Source organism: Seriola lalandi, unplaced genomic scaffold (genome assembly GCF_002814215.2).
Source record: "Seriola lalandi dorsalis isolate HSWRI2012SDOR001 ecotype SW California unplaced genomic scaffold, Sedor1 jcf7180002054043, whole genome shotgun sequence".
NCBI lineage: Eukaryota > Metazoa > Chordata > Actinopteri > Carangiformes > Carangidae > Seriola > Seriola lalandi.
In genome coordinates, this window is record NW_019524596.1 from 190,813 (window position 1) to 207,366 (window position 16,554).

At 40.4% G+C, this 16,554-nt stretch overlaps 1 protein-coding gene across 4 annotated transcripts; it reads right to left on the minus strand.

The window, feature by feature from the left end:
• Positions 1 to 6,978: 6,978 nt before the first annotated feature.
• Positions 6,979 to 12,247, minus strand: LOC111652613 (spindlin-Z-like). 4 transcript variants are annotated; one of them, XM_023402934.2, is made up of 5 exons: positions 12,102 to 12,247; positions 11,373 to 11,414; positions 10,610 to 10,869; positions 8,558 to 8,791; positions 6,979 to 8,192 (listed from the first exon to the last, which is right to left on the minus strand). In XM_023402934.2, exons 2-5 carry the CDS (start codon positions 11,390 to 11,392, stop codon positions 7,987 to 7,989), a joined length of 720 nt encoding a protein of 239 aa, XP_023258702.1. In that variant the 5' UTR covers positions 11,393 to 11,414; positions 12,102 to 12,247; the 3' UTR covers positions 6,979 to 7,986. The 4 variants fall into 4 exon arrangements, with proteins under 4 accessions (XP_023258702.1, XP_087029215.1, XP_023258703.1 ...); XM_087173089.1 differs by having other exon boundaries at positions 12,022 to 12,165; XM_023402935.2 differs by lacking the exon at positions 12,102 to 12,247 and adding an exon at positions 11,756 to 11,911.
• Between the last annotated feature and the right edge of the window lie 4,307 nt (positions 12,248 to 16,554).

Consider the following 16,554-nt stretch of genomic DNA (forward strand, 5'->3'; position numbering starts at 1 on the left):
GGAGAGCGGGGGGTGGGGGGGCGAATGTTTATCATGTCGTCATGTTGCCGTGATTTGAGACAGAAAAGGTAGCTGAGCTTACTTTACGCCAGGACCAGGGTCGCCACAGATCATATATGTCACATATCAGACGCGGTTCGGGTTTGTAACCTCCAGAGAGAAAACTTCGGTGCAGCAACAGGTGGCATGTTTTTCCCGGGCCGGAATCGAGGCGAGATGCTGAGGAGGAGATGGACGCGGAGGAAAGTAGGGCGTCATTCAGCACCGAGACACTGGACAGCTCCCACGTCGAGGGCTACTCACTTCCATTGAGCTGCGATCTGGACGGAATAACAGGTTTATTTGTCGCATTTAGAGATAAAAAAAACTATGTTGACATGTCTGCTGAATATTAACACAACCTAATGGTGGGCATTCAATCCAGCTGCTGTTTGGAAACTAAATGGAGGATTTTTCGAGAGCCATGCTGTATATTCATGAGTGTCAGTGTGCAAGAGCAACAGCAAATGAAGTCCTCTCTTTTTCATCAGTGCCATATTAAAATGACTTTAGTGGACATCATTGACCATATCTTCTGGGGTCTCCTCTTGTTGTCTTGCTCAGCACCCCTCTTTTCTCTAGTTTGCGCTCAAGCCCCCCCCCTTCCTCCCCATTCCCTCCCTCCCCATTCCCTCCTTCCTTGCTTCCTTGCTTCCTCCCTTCCCTCCTCTCACTAAACTGTCCCCAGCTTCCCATCCCCCTCTTCCACTGACTCCCAGTCTTGTTGCATAGCTACCAGCTCAGAAACATACTGGAGATGCAGGACAATCTGTCTGTCTCTTTTCTCTCCCTCTCTCAGTCCAATTGTGACTTATTGGAAAGAAAAACACAAATCACTTGAGTTGACGTTCTGTGTTCACATCTCCATTCACTCAATTTTCTCAACTGTGCACAGCTTAGGGTTTCTGTCCATTGCATATGGTGAACAGCGTTTTTTCCAAGTGCCTGTGCTGTGATCCTCTTTCTCTCTCTCTGTGTTCCTCCCCTCCTCTTCCTCCTCCTCCTCCTCATGTCCCCTCTTTTGAGAGGAGCTGAAAGGTTGGCATTACAACAACAAAGGAAGGATGGAATGTCAACAGGCTTCAGAGAGAAATGGGTTGAGGGAAACGCAGAGATGTGAATTGTACGTAGTGTTTCCATCTCCGCCATCTGAAGTTCACAACCTATCAACGTGCCACCAGCCAGTGGTCGGGCGCTCTCAAACACCTGTTACATGTGCATATGCTGAAATGCTCTGAAGTCCACATAGCTGCAAAACCAATAGATCCTGTTTGACATTGGTACAGTGGAGGCAATATTTAGTATTTCAAGGTTTGGTTGTGTAACAAGCTTTTTCTTTTATTCCAGATTGAAGCAGTGGACGAGGACAGAAAGGAGGGGATAAAGAGGGAAAGTGTTGGTAGTGCTGAGTGGAAGACTAGTGATTTTGTTGTGACGCTGATCAAAGAACAACAAGTCCCAGTCTGCCTCTCAGCACAAGCAGTGTCCTTCAGTGTCCATCAGCTTTAACCTGGATGTATCTACAATTCAGAATCTGTTCACTGTTTCTATGTTGAATTTTCCTGTTTTTATGAAACCTGCCCTTTAAAACGCACTCAAAGTGTTCTGATTCAGCCCTGGTGTGACTATATGTAGCCCTAATGTAAAAGCATCATTTAACCAGGGATGTTCATTGAACTGAATCATGCACAATGAAAACTGCTCCAAAACCTGTTGTGCAATAATGTTATAGTGACATACAGCAGCACACCTTGGTCAAAAAAGACTTAAATAATCCAGTTTTACTGATTTGAGTTAATTTCGAAATGCTTATTGTTCATTCATTCATCTGCATTGGAGCTTACAGAGTGTCTAGCATTTTATGTAGGTGGAATAAAACTTGAATGTAAACCTCTCATGTGTATTTCTGCATTTTCTCACATCAGCACCAACATCTATGTGATAGGGTTGGATGTGAAATCCTCACATACAACACACACTGGGTGCAGAGGAAACCCCAAAGGAAAAAAAAAAAACCCTCTCACACTGTGTCCAACTTACTACGCTCTATTCTCCTCAAACACATCGGTCTTCCTTGATGAGACGAAAAATGCTTCACTTGGCACTTTACTATGTGCAACACTTTCAGTACTTTGAGGCCTAAATACATGTCATCCATCATTAAGAGGAGTCTAAATCCCTCTGTGGACTGAAGTAGCTGCTTCAGTCACTGTAATATACTGTAGTAGTTTCTTCAGTATGCGAGTGGCCATGTGAATGAAAAAGGGAAGCCAATTTCCCAGCTTTGGTGTGCAGAAACTAGCAGGAGAGGTCATCAATTGTAGAGAGTAATGCACACTAAATGATTACAGTATCATTAAACCAAGAACCAAGAAGACCTAATTAGTATATACATATATATATAAGTGTTGGGAGGGTGACCTGACTTTCTGCACGTGGACTAACACATTGCTGAGCTGCATGGTGCCAAAGAAACCATTGAGTGTGAACCTAGTGGCAGTGTTAGGGGTTCATGAGTAGGATCAGAAATAACTTGCCCTGTATTACATTACACTGCCAGGATTTGGTCTCTTTGTGAGGTGGATGTGGATCTGGGCGCTTTCTGAGCTTTGATTAATATCGATAAATAAAAAAATAAATCAAAAAGATACCTACAGTGACAAAGAAGACTCAGAAGTGTGTTCACACAGCACAAGTCCAATCCTGTTCTCTGTTTCACCGCTGGTTTACCAGCTGATGCCATGTTCCTAGAGATGAGGAAAATTAACTGACAGAGAAGAAAAAATATAGTACACATAATACACAGACATACAAGTAAAAGATATCAAATCACACCACATCACCAAGATACTGTAGATTATGTCAAATTCCACAATCTACATAAATATATAAAAAGCATAGCAGGGGAACACAGATAAATCTAGACTAAGAAATTATTGGAAAAAAAGACTGAAAAGGCTTGAGGCTATAGACATAGACACTGTGAAAACATATCACATATACTCAGTCATTTTTCTGTTGTTACCAGGATACCTGCATGAGTGACCTGACAAGATCCCCATTTTTGTTACGCCTGGCAAACACAGTGCTTAGAACAAAAAAAAAAGCCAATCTCAAATGAAACAAAGTCACTTTATTTATTAATGTTAAACCCAAACAGATCAATGCAAAATAATGATTGCTTGATTTAGTACCTCTGAAATTCAAAGCTGACATGAAACCAACATGCAAGTTACATCTGAAAGATGAACCACCTTTATCTCTACTGACACTAAAGGCAAAAATCAATCATGTCACCATCTCCTGTTAATATTGATCAGAGACAATGCGCACAGTCCCTTTCCACTCGCAGAGGCTTGAAACGTTTTAATTAAAAATGCATCGTGGATGGTCTCATTCACACTGCACCCTGTAAGTCTCCAGATTGGCGGCATGCTGGTTTTTCATATATAAAAACCAGGGACTGGCTTGTGTTGCTAAGCAACACAAAAGAGTCAAGTGCATTTGTTTATTGGCCAATAAGAATGCAGACAAAGTTTCAAGGTTTTCGAGGAAGGTCCTGTAATAATATAACTCACAGAAAAAATAGAGGTGAGCATTCTCTAATAACAACCTTTCATATATATCAGGGAGTGTATAAATAGTGTAATGCATAAAGAGTTTCCCTCCTGCATCCTCAAACAGCTCATAAAACAGCTTTCAGGCTGTTGGGTAAAAAATGGGGCTGATTTACTGTTGGTTTTAGCTACATACAGAACATACAAATTACAGCTGAATCTCTTCTCTATTGTGTGAAACAGGTTCTTTAAATTGAAATGCTACTGAGGTAGTCAACAGTGAATATGATCAAGCTATAATGCTCTGTGGCTCTATTCCTGGTACGATCAGTTTTGTTTATACTGTACATATTATTCCATTATGTTGTTCTGTTCATAAAGAAAAAGGGTGAAAAGTCTGGTCATCTCCAGAGTCCAAGGAAAAATACATATTTACCTCTTTTACCTCCAGCCTTTTGGGCCCCCAAGCACCTGTGCCACCCACTGGATGGGGACAGAATCACACCTCACAGCCATAACCCGGCACATATGGTCCTTTATTTGTTCTGTTTTGACTGAATTAAAACTGAAATTAATGACGACCTTGTGACAAATTTCACAGTCAAAAGATTCTTGAGTTTATAATTATTATGTCTGAACAATGAAAGCTGTTGCCAAGTGTCCAGGCAGATGGTTTCTTGAAGAAAGAAAATGGTAGAAAATAGTGATGGATGTGTAAAAGGAAGTGCACAACAGGTGACAAATTGCATCAGACACTTTCTCAAGAGCACAGACCTTGTGTAATGCATGTACTCCCTCCTCGTTGTTATTACTATCTGGGCACCCAGCCTGGCGTGATGGTATGCCAACTGTTCCCCGATGTACTGGCACCCGTCACCAGCAGCACCCTGGCACCTCGGAGGAACTCTGGGGGAGGGAGAGGCAGTCAGCAGTCGGCATGTGGCTACATGTGGTCAGGAAGAGCAGGAATCGGGAGAGAAGATGTCTGCTCGTCATCAAAGCGGGGCTGACATTTGACGAACAGACACAGATCAACTCTGTTATCAGACAGAAGCTCCACCTCATGGCAGATTGTGATGGGCATAAAATAATTACAACTATCTGAGCAGGGTCATCTCTAATATCATTTTGTTGGTGCTGAGTAATTTACAAACATGAAATAAATTGTAGTGATAAAGGACAAGCAGTCATGACTAATTATGTGATGTTCTAATCATCCAGTCTTTACAGTATTCCCTTTTATAAGATGCACCAGGGACAGTAGGAGAAATAACTGCTGCTCAGCAGATCAGCAATTTTATTGAAAACAGGAGAAAGCTATTCACTACAAAACAGATGCCGGTGGCACGGTCATTGTATTCAGCATTTTGATCGCCCACTCTAGGAGGCATAACTAACGATTACAAAGAAATCAATAAGGATTATAATAATGTTCATCTTATATAGAGCGTCTACTGCTGGAAGATAAGCAGATATTTAGATGATTCTGATCCTAAATGATCTGCTATGCAAGTTAATGGCTTCTGTTTCTCTGATTTCATTGGCCTTTAAATATAGAAGCTAATCAGGAATTTGATTAAATAGTTAACAACAAGGTGATGAGCAGAGCTAGTGGGAAACGTTATCCTCTGAGTCACTTGACTTTTTAAAGCATGACACACTGGTGTACTTTTTATTTAGTTAAGGTGGAAGAAGTATAATCTTGGCTGTGATATCTCAACTACAAGGTGGACTGTTATGAAAGTTTGTACAGACATCCTTGGCTCCCACATGATGAATCCTAATGACTTTAGTGGTCAGGGACTTTTTCTCTAGCACCACCATGAGGTTCACATTTGTGGTTTTAACTGTAGGATGAACTGTCTTGAAATTTGGTGCTCACAGTCACGTTCTGCTCGGGATGAATTCATCTAGTGCCATCATCAGAGCAACATTTAAATATGTCGAATTTGATCAAATACCTGCAAAACTTACCATCAGTATCAGCTGTACTTTGTGTTTGCTGCCAATGAAATGTTAGCATGATTACATTAGCATTTTAACATGCATCTGTTGGCATTCTGCTTCAAGTACAGAGCTACTAGCAAGGCCATCGACTATTAGATCTTGTTGACCAGTGTTTTCTCGTGATGTTTTGTTGTTGTTGTTTAGTCCCTTTAATAAACGTAACAACGCTTGCCTCTCTGTTTAACATGGTGTCAGAATCCAGAGTTTAAAAGCTAAATAAGAAAGACAGGTGAAAGTTTCTGAGCAAGCTCCTGATGGTTAAAACAACCCACTGACCACAGACCACAACCAGGCCATCAGCCACAAAAGCAGAAATTAAAATAATAGCTATGATGGTGTAAACAACTATTAATCGCTATAGTCTCTCCCGCTGTAGTGACTTTTGTAATGACTTGTTTTGCAGGTGTGAACTTGTGTCAGCATGTGTAAAGCTCTGCTCACCTCGTCCAGAGTCCAATTTGCTTGTGCAAGTTTTTCACATTTACTTATACAGGGAGTTCATTTTAAGCTGTTCCTTTGAAATTAAATACATTTTTACACAATGACACTTGAGCTTCATGGCCCATGTATGTTCTGCAGCAGCAACTTTCTAAGGTAACACACTTATAATGACCTCTCTCTCACAATGACTAAAGTGGGCTGTGTTGAATCTCCTTCTGTCCTATAGTTCGGAGGCAGCATCTATTCAATTTCAAAAATATATATTTTACCGAAATATGTGTGAAAGGTTTTTGACCATTGCATTGTTAAAAATGACGATGGCTTGAATTAAAGCAACTGACAACATGTGCGTCAAGTCTGAATCTGAGTCCATCCACTGTATTCAGAATGGTCAAGGAGAGACGTCTCTCAGTGTAATTGTATAAACTGGCATTTCACATTCGGTTACATGGATAATACACGTGGCCAGCAAACCATGGAAATATTCACATTTTGAATAGTTCAAATTCTGTCACTATACCAACAATATATATATGTAGCTAAAGACATAAAACAGGAAGTCATAAGATTATGAATTATAGCAATTAAAAGCATGCTATCAAGTATGAATAATACTATTAGATCACCCCAAAAATCACAATCATAGGGGCACAAATATGAATCAAGCCATTATTTAACAACAGATAAAAACTTCTTCAGTACAATATACTAAATCATTCTTTTTTGTTTCACTGGACCCGACTTTTAATCATTTCACTGATCTCTTGACGTGCTTCAGGGAGCTGCTCATGTTCCTAATCTAATAAAATGTGTCATCTGTTTCATTAAATGAATGTAGTGTACTTCTTACCTCCATGATGGAACACACTCATGTGAATGAACCAAATATCCACTGCAATACAAACAGCCTTTGACAAACAACTGGACGAGAAAATCATTTTCAAGCAGCTTTGTTTTACGTTCATAAAAATGTCTCAAGATTATATTTACAGAACAAAACATATTTAGGGTCACCAAGAACAATATTTTGAGGCCTGAATATATCATATCACATCATTCATTTTTGGCAAATAATAAAGACTAAAGTCTAAAATACTAAACAATGTTGATGGCCAATTTGAACTACATAAATAGTGTGTAGCACAAACACCACGGAAACAACTTGACATCAACATCAGTATTTTTCATATATCATAATGTAAAAAACAGAACAATAATATGATAAATGACATTTTAGATGAATCTGGTTTTCTATCCATGATGTGAGATACAGTCGAGCCTCATCAGTGCTTACGCACTGCAACTGAAATCTGACTTCACTGTGATGGTAAAATTAGCACACTGGTTGAATGAATATTCTATATTCAACAATCTGAGGCCTACCCAGTGACACACATTATGCACAGCAGACGGGTTTTGCCAAAATGTTACCAGCAGCACAGCCAGATATTCCAGATGAAATAAATAGCACAGGCATATAAAAGTGAAATGAAATATGAGCAAAACACAGAGGTATAGGTAAGAAAGCTGGATTCTTTTAGTTTGATGTGTTGCTTACAAAAAGTATGCATTTGGAGTTTGAAAGTTGCACTATACAAGTGTGGTTTAACCAAATCAGACGTCTAGCTCCATGTCATCTGCTGGGCTATACAACTGGTCTCAGACCTGCTTTATTTACACTGAAGAGGACCTATTTGTCATTTATTAACTTAAAATTGAAAATCAAAAACCAAGATGTCTTGTAATGTGAGACTGAAGGAAGCCTCTGGAGGCCAAAAGGTAAAAACAAAACAAAACAAAAAATTTTTTAAAAGACGGGGCTTTTGACTTCGGCACATTGCCTCCCACTGCGGGAGGAATGAAATCTTTAACACTTTAACAGGTAACGACTGGTCAGGACAAAAGTTAGCCGTCAGCTGAAGATGAAACTGGGCAGTCAGTACTAGGTGGTCTTCACTAGATCGTAGACGTGGATGTGAACGTCATCATCATATTTGATGTAATATACCGTGGGCTTTGCTGGAACCTGGTAGATGACCAATCCTGTCCTCTTCAGGCCGTTATCTGTGACATACTCCACCTGTTTACCCACAAGGCTCTCTGGCTCCTCACCAGGCTTCCTGTCTGCTGGCAGCAGGTGTTTGTTCTCTGGACGACAGATGGATAAACAAAAGGCAGATAAATTAGAAAGACCAACTTAGCAGGAACAGACAATTTCCACAACTCCAGGCCAGAATTTAAACATTTTATTTAGTTTAGTTTATTTATGTCTCTGGCCTCGTCTCCTCTACTACTTTCTCCACTTAGTATTGTCACTCCATGATAAGAACAGACTCTTTTAACATTCAATCAAGAAGAAACTGCACAAAATGTTCAGGAAAAAAAAGAGGAGACATTGGAGTATTTCATAACGCTGAGAATGTAAATTTGTCCTGTCCCCCTCCCACCTTTCCAGGAGAATCTGAAATATAGTTATTTCTATGCACATAACAAAAAAGCTTTCGTTACCGTACCTGACTCTGGCAGGACACGTAGATCTCCATCCTTATAGTCGTCCCACAGCTGGTACATGTACAGCACTGGGTCCTTCTCGTAGGTGATGTAATACCAGTGGGTCATGATGGGGGCTCGGGACAGCACCATGCCTCGCCACTCGTTTTTCTCACCATCTTCCTTCTCGAACAGATGCTCCACAGCACGGCCCACCAGCTCCTCTGCCCCAGGAGGCACCTTTATTTTGTTATTCACTGCAGGAAGGACAAGACACTCTGATTAGCCTGATAACCTGAAAACTTTATAGATCTCAGATGATACAGTATATTGTGACTTTAAAATATCAGTATAATGCTGACTAAGGACCAAAATATGCTAAATTAATTGCGCGTTATGATTATGGGATAATACATTAGCCCTAAAAGATTAGCCCTTGGAAGTGAGGACTTTTTTGACCATAAAAAGATTAGAATAATAATTTCTCCCTGAAGTCCAGCATCAGTTGGACTCTAGTATTCACTGTCACTGTTATCATTTGAAGCTATAAGCTATCACATTTTTACATTTTCTGTTCTGTTGCTGTCTACAATCAGTTGAATTGATTTTGATTCAACATACACTTTGCTCAGGTTTTTACATTTGAGGCAAACCCTCAGTGATATGTTTCATGTGTCTCTGCAACAACAGCCCTGTGTTTGGAGTAAACAGAAGAAGAACTGGGTAGTTACCAACAATAGACCACCACCACACTAGAAAAAAAACAACTCAAAATCTTCAGAAATGGCTAAAAACTATTTACAACATGCACACCCCAGGCAATGCTAAATTATGTCAATGATTAGAGATACATAAGTATTCAGACCCTTTACTTGGTAGTTAGCTGAAGCACCTTTGGCAGCAATTACAGCCTAAAGTCTTCTTGGTTATGATGCCACAAACGTTGCACACCCAAATTTAGGGATTTTTCTGCCATTCTCCTCTGCAGTTCCTCTTAAGCTGTGTCAAGCTGGATGGGGATTTTCAGTACACGGCCATTTTCAGGTTTCTCCAGAGATGTGAGGGCTCTGGTTGGGCCACTCAAGGATATTCACAGAGTTGTCCCTGAGCCAATCCTGTATTGTCTTGGCTGTGTGCTTCAGGTCATTGTCCTGTTGGAAGGTAAACCTTTGGACCAGTCTGAGGTCCTGAGTGCTCTGGATCAGGCTGTCATTAAGGATATCTCTGTACTTTGCACTGTTCACTTTCTCTCAACCCTGACCAGTCTCCCTGTCCCTGCTGCTGAAAAACACCCCAACAACCTGATGCTGACACCACCATGCTTCACTGTTGGGATGGCATTGGTCAGGTGATGAGCGGTGCCTGGCTCCCTCCAGACATGACGCTTAGAACTGAGGCCAAACATTTCAATCTTGATTTCATCAGACAAGAGAATCTTGTTTCTCACATGCTGAGAGTCCTTTAGGTGTTTTAATGTGTCTTTCACTGAGGAGAGGCTTCCAACGGGCCACTCTGCAGTAAAGCCCAGATCAGTGGAGTGCTGCAGTGATGGTTGTCCTTCTCTAAATTTCTTCCATCTCAACACAGGATCTCAGGAGCTCAGTCAGAATGAGCTTTGGGTTCTTGGTAACCTCTCTTACCGAGGCCCATCTTCCCTGATTACTCAGTTTGGACAGTTTTAGAAACAGTCCTGGTTGTTCCAAACTTTTTCCCTTTATAGAGATATATGGATGCCTTTCCAATTCATGTCCAATCACAGGTGGACCCCAATCACAGTGTAGAAACATCTCAATGATGATCAAGAGAAATTGGGGGGCAACTGAGCTAAATTTAAACTGTCATAGCAAAGGGTATGAATACTTCTGTAAATGTGATATTCCAGTTTTTCCTTTTTTTCAAAAATTGCAAAAATAATTCTAAAGTTCACTTTGTCATTATGGGGTTTTCCAATGAGCGTAGATTCATGGGGGAATAGTGATTTTTATCTTAGCATAAGGCTGCAACATAACAAAATGTGAAAAAAAACTGTAGGGGTCTGAAGACTTTCTGAATGCACTGTAAGTCATGAAACTCACCGACTTTCTCTGACAACACCTGCAGGTTGGACACCCGGTTGTCTTTGAACAGCTCAATGCCGTAGACACAGTCAAAGCCGTCATATTTGACCATGTAGAGGGAGCTATTGACAGTTAGACGCTCCAGGACCGTGCCTTTCCATTTGGTCACGTTACCCTTCTCCCTCCAGGTGTGCTGGATCCTGCGGCCCAGCAGGTTGTCAGGGTCTGGGATCAGGGTCGACGCTGAGCTTTCACTCAGCTCTCCACTGCTACGCTTCCTGTTGACATGAGAATAAGGTCTTTGTTAATATTATTACAACAGTAACATACTGTAAATACGATGCACTTTTTGGGGTATTTTTTGAGCTATTCAATGGATATAAGTTTTGGGGTATTCGTTTTGACTAAGTAAGTCTTTAAGATATGAAATGAACTGCTACAGCGTCTTTACCCAACACCCAGGTTGTTTCCCTCAACAACAAGAACTCTATTCTAACTCTAGTCACATATGCACAGACGGGTTTGTAAGCCTGTAAATGGCTCACAGCAAATATGCTGCAGAGAGTGGACAGTAAAACAAGTATTGTGAAACTTTATCTGAGCTAATTTAGCTAATTTACAGTATCTGTAGTGATAATGTGCTAATGCATTTGAGGTTTGAGAGGGATTCATTTACAGAGTAGATTGAAGAATATACCCTGTCACTCTGGGTGCAGAGAGAAGTATAATGTTATACACTGTACACCTGAAAGAGTTTAAACAGATTGTAGTTTGAGCCTACCTGCCCCGTTTCTTTGACATGTTTCCATAAATTCACACAGCCCTGTGAGACACAAGACAAGTCAGTTAGTGAATATGACAAGACCAGCTGACGCTCTCCTCCTTCACAAACCTGACACCTTAACTCATTTTAGATACAATATTATTTGGGATGTAACATGTAACGTACAACAGACAGACTTGTGTTACTCAGTAGGTTTGCTACCCGGAGCTCAATCAACCACAGCCGTGCAAAAGAGCAAACAGACCCGCATTGCCGGATGTAAACAACATAACTGCGACAAGCCCAGTGCTAATGCTAACTAACGTAGTTCAATGCTAATACAGACAACGGATGATATATTTGTACAGCTAACTATATGGCTAATAAATATGTAACTTCACCGTGGCTAGCCGAATAAATGTCGACGTGTCGAAATATCGTCGGAAATGTTTAGCTACAGTGTGTCTAAAATTAGAAACAGCTAGCAGCTAACATTAATGAAGACTTTCAGTCACTGTTGATTATAAATGAGCAACATTTCTGAGAATATGCGCTCAGCATTTCTACACATACGCTAGCTGAACAAAAGGAAATGCATCACCATGTAGGCGCTGATTCTGCACACTGGTTGTGGCTACTACATAGACGGAAAAAAATAAAGACTGACCATTAGAAATTAATTCATATTTTGAATGTGGTCGAAAAGTTCAATAGGCAGAAGCCGGCAGAAAAAGCTGTTTGCCCTACCTGATCAATAATTTCACGTGTTTGTCTTTGCGGAGCAGATTCCACCAAACGCAGGGCTAGATACACGGAAACGAATCTGATTGTGAACTACATCTACCATGAGGAGCTGGCAGCGCTCAAAGCACTCTGGGATTTCACGTCAGGTATTCCTACTTCCTTTGAAATTACCTCAGTCGCCAACGATTTTGGCGCGAATCGAAACCGCGCCAACGCTTACGTAGTCCGGTATTTCCTGTATTTTTGACCGCTTGTATATTTACATTATTAGGTGGGATTGCTGCAAACGCAATCCCACTGTATGTTTTTCTCAGGTTCAAAAACCCTTAAGCATTTCACCGTTTTCGTATTTCCTTCTAGACGCTTCAACATAGAAACTCCATTTAAACTTTAAAATGTTCAGTACAATTAGGATATTTTCCAAAATATTCAACGCTTTTCTGACATTTTTCCCATTAAGATGAATGGACGGAATGTTCAAAATTTCCAGTTTTCAACAACCTTTCCACTTTTCATGCATTTTCAATCCCTACTATTCATTCACTTTCAGCTAGAAGTCAAACGTTTTTCATTTTGTTTGTATTCAACATGCAACAGAAAATCCATTTATTTAATACAGTTACCATTATGTCTTTTCATGGGAATGCTAGAAATCAACTAAGGCCAGTAGCACGCCTTATGGCCCCCCACAACCAGCAAGGAATGTCGTGCATGACTACACCACACACCTACATGGGCTCAAATAAGGGTCCAAATGATTACCCTCTGCCGATCATTTGTTCAGTTGTGATTCATATAGTCTTTTTTCTTAATAAATTTCACAAATGTCTTTGCCACAAGCACATTCTTTTACATGCACAAACTTGAATTTCTCATGTAGTTTTATTTTACAGGTTTACAAAGGTTGATTTACAACTAAAAAAATTTGCAATTATTACACATTTTGCTCTCTTTGGGGTATTTTGAATATAGTGAAGCAAATTTACCATCATTCTCCGTAGATTAATTTCACATTTTTCTTCCAGTTGTTGACTGCTGCAGAATTCCACATTTCTTCCCTGAACACCACCCTGCCCAGTAAAAATAAATCTTATCTAACATTTGCTTAAAAACACAATTTGAGTTTTGTCTTGGCCTACAATTATGGCCAGAATTGCTGAATGGTTATAGATTATAAGATTTATAATACATTTTATTTATTTATTCATTTATCTATGAATTTTAGCTGCTTGCTACATGTGTTTAGGCATATGTCATGTTTGGGGCTAAAATATCTGCTGTAAGATTTTATTAAATTAATTCTTGCATTCACAAAAACCTTTGCATGATAACACATTAAGTTTTCAAGTTAACTGATAATTAGATATTTGCAATATTTTGTCAAAGGCAAGCCATAAAACACTGAGAAAACAGGGCATCTTTGTACATGAAATGCTTATTTTTACCACAAGATGTCATACTAAACACAAAGTCTCAGGTCTTTTAACAGACATCAGATGATGGACTGACCAGCATGGCGAGTGAATGATGCAGTATCCTTGGGTGCCTGTCTGACAGCTTTTTCAGGGTGAAAGCTCTTGGTTTTATCTTGTGCCAAACCACCTGTATGTGTATGACTCACCTGTGATGTGGAGATAAAAATGGTGCATAAACCTTCACTTCCTGTTTAATGGTAATCACAAAGAAATCAGTAGTGATTGTACACTTACATTAATGATTGTGGCTCAGGAAAAACAAACTATTGTCAATGTATGAGTAACTTCCATTTATTTCACACCACCTTATTAGATATTCATTTTTTCACTTATTTACGTTTAACTCTCATTTTACTACTGGTAAAACACCCGTACTTTGACACACAAAGACCCATGACCAAACAGAGCAGTAACAGTTTTGAACATAAATATAAATGGCAAGCCTGTCAAATAACAGTCAAAACAACCCATGTTGATGTTTTCAATTAGTTCATGTCATCAGAATCATCATGATTTTGTCCACACCTACCACTGAGGTCACTGAGGTCATGTCCTTGGTTTTTTTTTTTCTGGCCATTTAGGAATTTATCTTTTACAATTAAACATGTACAGACAATGAGTATTTTACAGGTTTGGGGGAAACTTGTTTTCAGGATGATGAAAATCTTGGCTATAGCCCTGATCATGATGTACGTATGTCTTCCTTAAACGTTGGGTGCATCTCTTTGCAAAAATAGACAGCTAGATGTATTTTTGTTCAGTTAATGTGACTTATATTCCTTGAATTTATTTCCAATCAGTTGTATTTGCAGAAACGATTATCTCTCCACTAGCTCCATTAATTAGAGAGATTAATCAGAGACATAATATCTGTTTTCCATTACCAGCTATGGTGGTTTGAATGGTTAAAGCCTCAGGTCTCTTTATAAAAGTTAAATTATGATTCTCATTTAAAACAGTTTGACCACAGATATTTCAGATCAGTTCACCACGGGCGAAATTGCTGTGAGGTGTGAGTCAGTGTTGGCGCTCTGCAAGGCTGACAGCCTTCCTGAGAAAGCCAGTATTCTATTGACACAAAGCTGTCCGGCATCCAAGGTTGCCTCCTCTTGTCCTTGTTGTTGTCACAGCAACAGAAAAGGTCTGGATGTTGGAGATGTTGGAGAAATGGGCCGGCTTCTTCATTTTTTTTTTTTTTTTCTGCTGTGTTTTGTCCCAAGATACTCTAGAGCAGGCATTTAGTAAATCAGTTGTCATTCAGGTTTCAGGGTAAAAGGAAGTATGGAGTGAAACTGCAACTCAGCATGTTCCCCAAAGCAGCTGTTATATCTATCTGTTTAAATTTGATAGCAATACTAAACGTGTTGCTGTTTCTCAGTTGCAAAGCCCCAGAATATGAATCGTTATGTTTACTCGTCTGTCTGACTGACATCTTCTGCTGCTGCTCTCCTGCAGGTTTCTCCAGTGCTGCCATGTGAGGAGGGGGAGCCCACAGCAGCCCCGTCCCCTGGGACACCATGAGAATACCGTCTCCAAAAATAGAGGTCTCCTCCTCTCCTTCCATCCTGCTCTTTCAGATATCTGTCGCTTCAGTTTGCTTTACTGGGTGGAGGACACACTCACAGATCATTCACACACTCGTGCACAGGAATAAGCTGCACCCTGCGGAGAAAATGCTGTTGATGGGTTTTTGTCAAGTATTGCAGGGAGATTGCATAGCAGAGTCGTAAGGTCAACCCAAGGTTAGCATGTGTGTGTGTGTGTGTGTGTGTGTGTGTGTGTGTGTGTGTGTATGTGAGGTGTGTGTGTGGGCCCATTGATTAGATATCTCTATTATTAGCAGCATCCCTATGCAACCTGAACTACGGAAGCTTAAAAGGGACGGTGTATTGTGGCTATAGCATACATGTCTGGGGCTGAATCAAACTTGACTGTGTGTGTGTGTGTGTGTGTGTGTGTGTGTGTGTAGCAGGGTGTTGCAGCTAAAAGAGAAGTGTGCTGTTGATTCAGCAACTGTAATTAGCAGGGTTCCTTTGCTGTCAGGATCACACCTCACCTTTCTCCTCTGAGGACGAAATGGCAAATATGAACACGTTCAACAAAACCCTGTCAGCCAAGTCAAGAAGATATAGTATCTTGATTATTACTTGGGTAACACCCTCCCATTCAGCATTTATAGGCAGTCTATAAACGTTTGATAAAGGATTTATAACACTATCTAATGTTGTTGAAGAGTAGACAGAGTTTCCAGACATTATAAGAACAACACATGCGTGTTTGGGTGGCTGCGGGCTCTTCCTGAGTTTTCTTTCATGTTTAGATGAAAGCTAATTCCCCCTCAGTGCTGAGGCTCTTTTACATGTCTTATACAGTAATGTTATCGATATAGAGGTGTGTCTCCTCACAGTGAGCAGTGAGGTTCACAGAGGCTCACCCCTGCCTTTGGCTTCCAGCTGCCCATTTTTATATATGCAGTCCAATAAATCTAAATCCCTAAAGTCCCCAGTTCACCATTTCTAGTGAGAGAATGAGTCACCTTTGGATGCCTTGTGTATAATTTAGTCTCTATAATTTAGTCTGGTGTATGTGATGATGAAGAGCTGTATAGTCAGGTTGACAGTTTGGGTCTCCCTGAGGTATTTTCCTCATCTATTCTTCATCTTGTCCTCAGCTATCGTGTGAACTTGTGAGCAGACTAGATTTACTGGGCCTCGGACGAACTGGGGAGAGAGAAGTGGTTGGTGTTTCCATCCTGAGCAACCTTTTGATTACGCATGCTGGTGATTTATCTGGTCTGATTGTCAGCTAGTAGTAAGGTCCTTGTCAGCAGTTGTGCATTTCCTGGAGAGAGTCGATATCTGTAAGACTGACAGAAGCGTATCTATCTGTCTGTGTCTGTGTGTGTCTGAAACATAGGTGCCAGTAGGCTGTGTTCAATGACAATGACTGATGCCACAAAGTATGAATAAAGTGCGACCGAA